General features: G+C 40.9%; 1 protein-coding gene across 1 annotated transcript in view; it reads right to left on the reverse strand.

The window, feature by feature from the left end:
* Nucleotides 1–12,218, reverse strand: part of DPP6 (dipeptidyl peptidase like 6) — a 1,548,106-nt gene that overhangs the window by 7,428 nt on the left and 1,528,460 nt on the right. Inside the window, exons 21-22 of the mRNA XM_007952098.2 lie at nucleotides 3,887–3,941; nucleotides 1,985–2,096 (exon numbers count right to left, since the gene is read on the reverse strand). Of these exons, the coding sequence (XP_007950289.1) occupies nucleotides 1,985–2,096; nucleotides 3,887–3,941 (167 nt within the window). The remainder of the gene's footprint in view (nucleotides 1–1,984; nucleotides 2,097–3,886; nucleotides 3,942–12,218) is intronic.

Raw genomic sequence — 12,218 nt, forward strand, 5'->3', positions numbered from 1 at the left:
GTGAAGAATGGGAATTCCAGTACCCTTAATTGTGCAGAACCTGTTCATAGACCTAGAGGCAGTCCTTCAAACAGAACAAGAGGATACTGCATGGTTTAAATCAGGGAGGGAGTGTGCCAGGGCAGTATCCTTTCACCATACTTATTCAGTCTGTGTGCTGAGCAAATAATCTGAGACTATCTGAAGAAGAACACAGCATCAGGATTGGAAGACGACTTATTAACAACCCACAATATGCAGATGACACAACCTAGGTTGCTGAAAGTGAAAAGAACCTGAAGCACTTACTGATGAAAATCAAAGACTACAGCCTTCAGTATAGATTATTCCTCAACATAAAAACAAACGAAACAAAAAATCCTCACAATTTGATCAATAACCAACATCATAATAGACAGAGAAAAGTTTGAAGTTGTTAAAGATTTCATTTTACTTGGATTCATAATCAATGCCCATGGAAGCAGCAGTTAAGAAATCAAACAATGTATTACATTGGTCAAATATGCTGCAAAAGACCTCTTTAAAGTGTTAAAGAGGAAAGATGTTACTTTGAAGATTAAGGTGCACCTGACCCAAGCCATGGTATTTTCAATTGCCTTATATATACATGAAAGCTGGACAATGAATAAAGGAGATGAGAGGAGAATTAATACCTTTGAATTATGATGTTGGTTTAGAATACTGAATATACAATGGATTGCCAGAAAAATGAACAAATCTGCCTTGGAAGAAATAAAGCTCCTTAGAGGTGAGGATGGTAAGAATTTGCCTCATGTACTTTGGACATGTTATCAGGAAGGACAAATCACTGGAGAAGGACATCATGTTTTGGAAAATAAAAGTCAGTGAAAAAGACAAAGACCTTCAATGAGAAGACTGACACAGTGGCTGCAACAATGGACTGAAACATAGCAGCAATTGAGGATGGTACAGGACTGGATAATATTTTTTTCTATTGTACACAGGGTCACTATGAGTTGGAACCAACTAATAGCAACAACAACAATAGCCAGATGGTACCCACTAGTGCCTGGATTGCCCTGTGGGTCCCGGGGGTGCTGGAATGGGGTGTGCAGCTCTGAAAGCAGGGTGGGTATGGTGGGGGTGCAGTGACAGGAGCAGGCAGGACTTGTTCCTTTCACTAGTCAACCCTGCCCACCATCAGGGGAGTTGAAGCTCACCGCTTAGCCTCCCTGCTGCCCTGTCTTGCATGCCAGTTCACAGGGCTCACCCACACTCAAGACCTGCCATCACTCTTAACAACATGCTTTAGTGTCACAAAGCCACTCACATTAAGAGACCAGAGGGAGGAGAATACTTGGAGCCCCAACTCCCACAGCAGTTATAACTGTGCCTTGGGAGAGGTCTAGTTTCCACACCTCGGCAGTCTGATCACCACTATACTAAGTCATCCTGAAAAACCATCCTGTCAGCACCAGACTGAAAGAAGTCACTCTCTCCATGAAATTACTAGCTGGGTACTGCATATGCTGCTGAGAGGAAGGATGGCAGAGAGCAGAGGAGAGCTGACTTTAGATCTCTGCTGTGTCACCATCAAATAGGCACTATCTCTCAACCACTTAGTGCTGCCCACTGAACACCTGCCAACACGTCTCAAAACTGTTGTGCAGCCAAGACTCCAAGGCCCAGAGCAGAGTGTGGAGCAGACCTTCTCCCCTTGTGCATGCAGGCACCTTCTTCCTAACTCCCAGAAAGTGGAACTGCTGGTTCTGTTTTCTACTCCTGGGTTTGTGTCTTAAGAAGGTGATTTATGTGCATGAATGGACTGAGCAGTTTTTTCAAAACAAAGACTTGAAAGTTACCCTCTCAGCTGCTTTCCAAGAGAACCTGTTTGCATAGGCCCAATGGTAGTAGGTTATGAAGTGTGGTGGCTGGAGTTAGAAGGGAAGGGGGAATGGAGGGTTAGTGGGGACTTAGGGAGATGTGCTGGGGGCTCAGTCCTTGTTTAGTTGAGACCATTTACCATAGAGCTTGAAATCTGTTATTGGAGAGAGAGCAGAGCCACAGGTGAAAATCTGACCTTGATTTTCACTCTTCACGGGGAGGATGTAAGTGCTCAGGTACCCACCATAATCCTAAGAAAGAGAGAAAACAAAGAGAACGATATGAAGATGGCTCAGGATAAGGTAATGTTGTGTTCTGTTGTACACAGGGTCACTGTGAGTCAGAAGCAATTGGATGGTGCCTAACAACAACTGGCTTAATAACCTAGTCATGAAAACAGCCTCAGGCATAATGAGACCAGTGGACCAAGCAAATATTTTCACGTAGTTTCTTCTTCCTCGTTTAAAAAAATTTAACTTGAGAAGTTTTAAAGGGAGGTAAAAAGAGATAGAAAGCAAATACCTTTCCAACTAGGTGAGCCTTAGTGAATCTTCCTCTCTTTTGGGTCTCAGTTTTGTGTGATATAAAGACTGAATGTGATAATAAATGGGATGTGCAATTGTGGACTATGTACTGTAAGTATAAGGGTAGCTGTAAAACACAACAATGTGGGGAAGCTGTCAAATATCTATCAGCCATGAGAACTGATAGATTATGTCCTCAGAAGAGACATGCAATCATGGAGTACACAGAACTTTAATGTACCCAAAACCGAAACAAAACTCACTGCTGTCAAGTCAGATCCGACTCACAGCAATCCCCTCCTTGGGTTTCGGAGGTGGTATCACTACGGAAGTGGATTGCCTAATCATCCTTCCGAGGTGTGGCTTGTGGGTTTGAACTGCCAGCCTTCTGGTGTCAAAAAATACTTGCATTATTGAAAAGGCAAGGGGATGCTTGCAGGCAGGAAATTAACAAAAGAAAGATGACCAGGACAGAGTTTTCCCTGACCCTGGAAGTGGGACTGTAAAAAGTGCATTAATTTCCACATTTAGGGGATTGGATTAATGCTGATCCTTATCACATGGAGGGCATGGACCAAGTGATGCCAGCTGGCTCTCCTGGGACCTAAATCCCAGCCATGGGCCTCCATTAGCCCAGACGTCAGCCTTTTGACATGGACCACCAGATCAACACTTCTCTAGTTTGATGATTCAGTGTGTGAATCTCCCTCCTCTCTTCCTCCTTTTTCTGTAAACCTGGTAAATGAATGTAGTTGCATAAAGACTTACAGAAATAAAGATTGCTGCTTTCCTTCTCTGCCTGTGGCACCAGACCAAGAACTATAGCAGGCTTGTGTAAGAAAAGTAATTAAGAACCTAATAGACCTCTCCAGAAGCTCTGGTAGCATAGTTCCTAAGGCACTTGACTGCTAACCAGAAGGCTGGTGGTTCAAACCCACCAGCCACTCCTTGGAAGGACAATTGGGCAATCTACTTCCATAGTGATACTGCCTCGGAAACCCAAGGAGCGGTCGCTATGAGTCGGGGCCGACTCAACAGCACATAACAACAAAAACAACAACAATAGACCTCTCCAGCAAGTACCTGGCTTCTCTTTTTCTTTCCTTTCAGGTAATTTACTAAGGAACATTGATAAATGAATGGATCAAATAAAAGTTCCTATGGACCGGGAGCTCTGGTAGCATAGTGGCTAAGGCACTTGACTGCTAACCAGAAGGCTGGTGGTTCACACCCACCAACCACTCCTCAGAAGGAAGATGGGGCAATCTACTTCCATAGTGATACTGCCTCGGAAACCCAAGGAGGGGTCGCTATGAGTCAGGTCCTACTTGATGGCACATAACAACAACAACAACAACATGGCTGGAACCACTATGCATCTCACCTCTCATTCTTAAAAAAAATAATTGCTCACATGCCACCCAACTAGAAATATTCTCAATAAATCAAGATTAGGCCTGAATGATGAAGCAGTTAAAGATCTTGAACCAAGGGCACTAAAGATAGCACAGACTCACCTTCCCAAACACAGCAACACGTGTTTTGTCAATGTATTGCTCTTTCAACATTGCCCTGCAAGGTCAAAGATAAGGATAGGATTTAGTGCTCAAATGGACATCATGATTGCATTTTCCCCCTGTGGTCTGAAGCAGTGTTTCCCAACCATTTCAAGTATGAAAACCCTTTTAAATCAAAGAAAATATTGGAATTCTCATATAATTGCTATATTGCTTTTATTTACTTAGTATATAGGCAATATTTCCACATAAAAATTCAAACCTACCTTGCAATAACTCCAAGCATATAAAACCTGCAGATTGAGGCTTCAAAGAAATAGAATCTAGTATTGGGAGACTTTTAGGCCTTGCATGGGTCCCTGCCCTCCCATTGCTCTTCTCCTTATGTTACCCCAGGCTCTGCCTCCTCCAGGCTTGAGGAGGGTTTTGCAGGGTGAAGAGCTCTGGCTTTGTGCTGAAAGTGTTATAGTGGAGCCCCTGCAGAGCCCCTTGCCCCTGTTCCTGGGAGGAGGTTCCTGTTTTGTGCCATTAGGGTGGCAGAATCAGTTCTTTCTTGGACTTTTGGGGCTGTAACCTTGGAAACAACTAGCTTAGTGCCTCAGCTTGAGTTTTCCTGGGTCCCTCCTTATTTTCACCAGTGTCTCCCCACTCCACTGTGGTCCCATATTGCCCCATAAAGTTATTGGGGTCTTTCTTATTTCTGGACTTGAATTGGGCAGCAGGAGTCCTACCACCTGCTGGTTGAATCCTCTGATGGTTGCTGGCTGCTCTTTAAATCTCTAAAGGCCTAGCCTATTTCCATAGGCTACATCCACAGTCACAATCTCCTTCCTTCCCACTTTCCTATTACTCCTACTTCTACCTACATCATGACAGTTATATTCTTGCACTACTACAGACTATTGCCACATTCTGTTTACTATGTTCTGCTCGCTGGATTGGGCCACTCACATCATTGGTAACTACCCTTCTGGTCATCCTGATAGGAGGTTAAAACTTCAGGTATGTCAACCCTTCCTGGTTAGAATACTGTCTCCAATACTGCTTCAACTTCCAGGTGAGAGGGAAGCCCCAGCTAGGAACAGCAATCTCCACAAGACAGAGATTTACTAGACTTCTTTGTACCATAAAAATTCAGGTGCCTTTTGTATTCTTCACTATAATATATTATATATTATTGTTTGTTGTAATATAATTTGTTTTTCCAAACTGAAGATTCATTCTAGGGCTTGCATTAATTTTGATTCTTATTTTAGAATCACTAGCAATGAGCAAAAAAAATTGGAGCATTATTACCTCTTTCTTCTCCTTCCTCCTCCTTCTCTTCCATCATCATCATCATCATCATTATCCATTTATTGAGCACTGCAAGTTTTAAAGCCCTGTGCTAGGTCTTGGGAAAAATACTGTATAAGTTGTATACTTTGTCTTCAAGAAAAGGAACTCTAGTGGCACTGTGGTTACATCACTGGACTGCTAACTACAAAGCTGGTGTGTTGAACCCACCAGCCACTCCATAATAGAAAGGTGAGGAAGTCTGCTTCTGTAAAGATTTATAGCCTTGGAAACCTTGTGGGGCAGTTCTACTCTGTCCTACAGGGTCACTATGAGTTGGAATCGACTTGATAGCAGTGGGTTTGGTTTTGATATTTGGTCTTTAAGAAAGGTCCTGGATGGTGCAAATAATTTGCGATTGACTACTGTGAGCCAGGCATGTGGGGCAGGCATGTGTTTTGGAGTGCCTGGGGAAGGCTGGGTAAGTAGTGAGCCAGGCTTGCACAGCAGGTGGGTGTTGGAGCAGCTGGGAGAGTCTGGGAAGTGACTGGAGCAGTTTGGACAAACTAAGGGAGACAAACTTGTCTGTCGGTTTGTCATACTAAGTTGGTTTGCATGTTGCTGTGAGGCTCAAGGCTATGCCACTTGTGTTTCAAATGTCAGCAAGTTACCCATGGTGGACAGGTTTCTGTGGAGCTTTCAGACTAAGAGATTTGGAAGAAGGAAGGGACCATCCACTTCTCAAAGAATTGGTCAGTGAAAGCCTTATGAATAGCAGTGAAACACTGTCTGATATATTACTGGAAAACTTTATGAATAGCCCCAAAACACTGTCTGATATAGTGCTGGAAGATGAGCCCCTCAGATCAGAAGGCACTCAAAATATGACTGGGTAAGAGCTGCTCCTCAGAGTAGAACCAAACCAAAAGCAAACTCACTGCTGTGGAGTCAGATCTCACTCATAATGACCTCTCCTTGGGTTTCTGAGGTGGTATCACTATGGAAGTAGATTGCCCAATCTTCCTTTCAAGGAGTAGATGGTGAGTTCCATCTGGAGTAGATTGCCAGAGTTCTGGTTAGCAGCCAAATGCTAAAGGCACTATACCACCAGCTAACCTTAATGACATGGATAGAGTAAAGATTTTGGGACCTCCATTTGCTGATGTGGCACATCTCAAGATAAAAAGAAATAGCTGCAAACATCTATTAATAATCATTAATGTATGAAGTATGAATCTAGGGAAATTGGAAGTTGTCAAAAATGAAATGGAACACTTAGAGATTGATATATCCTAGGCATTAGTGAGCTGAAATGGACTGGCTTTGGCCATTCTGAATCAGACAATCATGTGATCTACTATACTGGAAATGACAAATTGGCATTTGTTATCACAAAGAATGCATCAAGATGTATCTTGAAGTACAATGCTGTCAGTGATAGAATAATATCCATACACCTACAAGGAGGACCAGTTAATATTACTATCATTCAAAGTGACACACCAACCACCAAAGCCAAAGATGAGGAAATTGAAGGTTTTTACCAACTTCTGCAGTGTGAAATTGACTGAATATGCAATCAAGATGTGCTGATTATCACTGGTGATTGGAATGCAAAAGTTGGAAACAAAGAAGAATCACCAGTAGTTGGAAAATATGGCCTTGGTGATAGAAATAATGCTGGAGATCACATGATAGAATTTTGCAAGACCAAGTCTTATTCATTGCAAAAACCCTTTTTCAACAACACAAATGGTAGCTATACACGTGGATTTCACCAGATGGAGTACACAGGAATCAGACTGACTACATCTGTGGCAAGAGATGATGGAGAAGCTCAATATCTTCAGCCAAAACAAGGCCAGGAGCTGATTGTAGAACAGATCATCAACTGCTCAAGTTCAAGTTGAAGATGAAAACAGTTAAAAGAAGTTCATGAGAGCCAAAACATGATCTTTATTATATCCCTCCTGAATTTAGAGACCATTTAAAGAATAGATTTGATGCATTGAATACCAAAGACTGAAAACCAGATGAATTCTGGTATGACGTGAAGAACATCATCCATGAAGAAAGCAAAAGATCATTAAAAAGACAAGAAAGGAAGAAAAGACCAAAATGGATGTCAGAAGAGACTCTGAAACTTGCCCTTGAGCGGAAAGTAGCTAAAGCAAATGAAAGAAGTGACAAGATAAAAGAGCTGAGCAGAAGATTTCAAAGAGGAGCTTGAGAAGATAAAGTCAATTATTATAATGAAATGTGAAAAGACCTGGAGTTAGAAAACCAAAAGGGAAGAACATGCTTAGCATTTCTCAAGCTGAAAGAACTGAGGAAAAAATTTAAGCCTCAAGTTGCAACATTGAAAGATTCTATGGGCAAAATATTGGTGCAGAAAACATCAAAAGAAGATGGAAGGAAAACACAGAGTCACTGTATCAAAAAGAATTGGTTTATGTTCATCATTTCAGAAGTTGGCACATGATCAAGAACCAGTGGTATTGAAGGAAGAAGCTGAAGTTGCACTGAAGGAATTGGCAAAGACCAAGGCTCCAGAAATTGACAGAATATTCACTGAAATGTTACAACCAACAGATGCTGTGCTGGAGGCATTCACTCAGCTACGCCAAGAGATTTGGAAGACAGCTACCTGGCCAGCTGACTGGAAGAGATCGATATTTGTACCCATTCCAAAGAAAGGTGATCCCACAGAATGTGGACATTATGGAACAATATCATTAATAACACACTCAAGTAAAATCTTACTGAAGATAATTCAAAAATAGTTGCAGCAATATATTGACAGAAGAACTTCCAGAAATGCAAGCTGGATTCAGAAGAGGATGTGGAACAAGTGATATTATAGCTGATGTCAGATGGATCTTGACTTAAAGCAAAGAATGCCAGAAAGATGTTTACTTGTGTTTTATTGACTATGCAAAAGCATTTGATTGTGTGGATCATAACAAATTATGGATAACATTGAGAAGAATGGGAATTACAGAACCCTTAATTGTACTCATGAGGAACCTCTACATAAACCAGGAGGCTGTTGTTCAAACAGAACAAGGGAATACTGCATGGTTTTAAATCAGGAAGGTAGTGAGTCAGGGTTGTATCCTTTCACCATACTTAATCAGTCCCTATGCTGAGCAAATAATCTGAGAAGCTGGACTATATGAAAAAGAATGTGGCAACAGGATTGGAGGAAGACTCATTAACAACCTGCAATATGCAGATGACACAACTTTGCTTGCTGAAAGTGAGGATGACTGGAGGCACTTAATGATGAAGATTGAAGACTACAATCTGCAGTGTGGATTACACCCCAATATAAAGAAAACAAAAATCCTGAAAACTGGACCAATAAGCAGCATCACGATAAATGGAGAAAAGATTGAAGTTGTCAAAGACTTCAGATTACTTGGTTCTACAATTAACACCAATGGAAGCAGCAGATATCAGAAGATGTACTGCACTGGACAAATCTGTTGCAAAATACTTCTTTCAAGTGCTAAAGAGCAAAGATGTCTCCTTGAAGACTAGTGTGCATCTAAACCAAGTCATGGTATTTTCACTTGCCTCATATGCATGTGAGAGCTGGACTATGAATAGGGATGACCAAAGATGGGTTGATGCTTTTGAGTTGTGGTGTTGGTGAAGAATACTGAGAGCACCATGCACTGCTAAAAGAACTAACAAATCTTTCCTGGAAAAAGGGCAGCCAGAATGCTCATTGGAAGAGAGAATGGCCAGACTTTGTCTTACCTCCTTTGGTCATGTTGTCAGAAAGGACTATTCTCTGGAGAAGGATGCCTAAGGCATTTGACTGCTAACCAGAAGGCTAGCAGTTCAAACCCACCAGCCACTCCTCACAAGGAAGGTTGGGCAATCTACTTCTGTAGTGATACTGCCTCAGAAACCCAAGGATGGGTAGCTATGAGTCAGATCCAACTCAATGGCAGTGAATTTGGTTTTTGGTTAAAGTAGATGGTCAGTGAAAAAGAAGAAGGCTCTCAATAAGATAGATTGACACAGTGGATGCAACGATGGGTTCAGGTAAATCAAGGATCATGAGACTGGCACAAGACTGGGCTGTGTTTCATTCTGTTGTACATAAGGTCACTATGAGTTGGAGATGACTCATTGGCACCTAACAACAACAACAACAACAACACTAGACTACTAACCTAAAGGTTGGCCAGTTTGAAACCACCCAGTGGCTCCATAGAAAGGCCTGGTAATCTGCTTCTAGAAAGATTACAGCCAAGAAAACCCTATAGAACAATTCTATTATGTAACACAGGGGGTTGTCATGAGTTGGAACAGACTTGATTGCAGTGGGTTTTGGTTTTATCTTCAAGACTTCTAATTGAGTCATAATACCTTACATCCAATTTCTGCTCAGCTATTAAGGAGCTATGGTATCTATAGAGATGTCACTTAAACTTTTCAGTATTCTGGAGATATGGAATGAGCTTTGTTCCATTTTTTACCCTCAGTGAGGATAGGGGGTAAAATGTTGGACTGTAACAAGCAAATATTAAGTCTTCATTCTGACTATTACCCTACCCTCAACCATCTCCTAGCCTTATTCTCAGAATTCAGGAAATCGAATATATACCCTCTGTCAGGGGATCAGAGGGTTCTTTTTTTGAGAAACTAATCATTCCTGCAGAAAATTTACCATGCAACTGAGTGGGTCTCCCTAGTGAAAAGCTGGATTACTCTGGGCATCCCCAAAATGAAGCCCACCTGCTAATAGGTCACAATCTTCATGCAGAACTTGCATCCAGCTTTTATGTGCCTCTCTTTTTTAAAATAAAGGGCAATAGAGTTTCACAAGAAATCTAAGAAATATTCCCATATGAGAGAGACCACACCAAAAAACAAAGCAATAAATAGAACAGAAAACCAGAAGAAACAGAGATAATGCAGTGAATGGAAAACACTTTGAGAAAACTACTATTAATATATTCAGAAAGACAAAAGACACTGGGCAAATAAAACAAAAACAACATGCTCTTTTATCAAGGAGAGGTCTTACAAGTTTTACCTAAAAGTGAAAAATCATATCTAAAAATCATACCTAAAAGTAAAAAATTAACAGAGTTTGAAAATAAAACACAGAGAATGAGTTCAGAAATACCAAAATCAGCACAATAAAACTTCCAAGAAGAAGGAATAGAGAAAAGAGATGTGAAGAAATTAGCAAAATATTATACTAAAAACTTCTTAGGACTGAAAGACATTATTCTTCAGTTGAAAAGGCCCACACTAAGCTACATCACAGAAATTTCAGAATGTCATGAATAAAGAATCCTTTAGAAATGATCAGCAAATAAAATGACATAGTTTTTCTCACAGCAACACAGATGGTAGAAGATTCCAAGGTATTCTAAATAGAAATTATTTTCTATCCATATTTTGGGTAGTGTAATGTCTAAGGCACTTGACTGCTAACCAGGAGGCTGGTGGTTCAAACCCACAGCCACTCCTTGGAAGAAAGGTTGGGCAATCTACTTCCATAGTGGTACTGTCTCAGAAACCCAAGGAGGGGTCGCTATGAGTTGGGTCTGACTCGACAGCACATAACAACAACAACAACATCTATATTTTATATCTAGCCAAGCTGTAATATCAAATGTGAAGATAGAATAAAGGCATTTTTAGACATGTTCTAGAAAAATAAAAGAATAAAGAAAGAAGATGATGTATTTAATTGTTCCTCAGCATTTGATTCAGGGTGTGTTGTGGTATGTGTGCGTGTATATGCATATAGGACTCAACAAAGGAAAGCAGTGAAGTCCCAAACTGAGGCTAGAGATAACATATCCAAAATGGAGGAGAAAAGGGGGATGGTATACTTGAAGAAAAAAATTGGAATTGATAAATCATTTGGAAAAAGAATACTTATAGAAATACGGCTGGTATGAGAAAACAATTGGGAAATATTACAAATAGGTACATAGAAAACTCCTCAAGTAAAATAGCAAAGCAATAATTTCAGGAAAAATGGAAAGACATACAGAACACCAAGCTATTAAAGTATACCACTTGGTTCTGCAGTGAACAATATTTACACAGTTATACCGTGCCTCTCTGACTATTGATTTAACTAAACTTTTTGATATATCAATACTGGGAGGGGAGAGGGAAAGGAAGTGGGAATGGTGGCACAGGACAGCTAAATCCTCCTTGCCACAAGAAGTCAACAGATAATATTAAAAGTAGAGAAATCATGAGCAACAATATTTATATTTAGAAGTATGGAGGTGAATACTTGAAGAAATAGCTAAAAGAGTTGAGAGTAGTTGCTTCAGGGGAGCAAGACTGGGGGACAGATTGGAGTAGACGAGGGACATTTTCTGTTAGTGACATAAGCCTTTTAGAAACTTTGCTTTTTGAAAATGTTGTTCAGGTATCACAGGACAGAGTGGTCAACCTCAAAGAATGTTGCCAGGCTTGGAATATGGAAATGTGTGAGCATGCATCTGTGTGTGCGCACACACATATACACCCTAGGTCACATGTTAAGGAACACTGTAAGCATAGCCACCTAATTGCTAACAGTGACTACAGTTCTCCAAGCTCCTGAATTTTCTCTTTGTTGTCAATATTCCTGTCACATCCAGTCAGCCTGATCCCATGAGGGTTTGTACCATAGCAAGATGTCCCAGGCCATATCTGCTGTGGATCTCTACCATTGCCTGTGGATGTCATGGAGTTTGGAGCGGCCAGCTGCACTACGTAGGGCATGAAAGTTTAGGATGTTGGGCTCTGTTCCAATTTGTAAAAAACTTGGACTTTTCCTTTCAGCCCTGCTGCTAAGTCAGAGGAAAACTTGGGTCTTTAGCAGTGCTTTCATCTAATTACCTAGTTACTCTCACCTCCTTGTCTAAAGAATAAAAATCTAGGTAATGATCCTCTTTTATAAAGTACTTTGGGGTCTTCCAAGAATAGTTTCTTTCTTTCAATATCAAATGTTTTTTATTATAGCTCTGGTAGCATAGTGGCTAAGGCACTTGACAACTAACCAGAAGGCTGGTGGTTCAAACCC

Source organism: Orycteropus afer, unplaced genomic scaffold (assembly GCF_000298275.1).
Source record: "Orycteropus afer afer isolate SDZICR_OR568_19922 unplaced genomic scaffold, OryAfe1.0 scaffold00324, whole genome shotgun sequence".
NCBI classification, from domain to species: Eukaryota; Metazoa; Chordata; class Mammalia; order Tubulidentata; family Orycteropodidae; genus Orycteropus; species Orycteropus afer.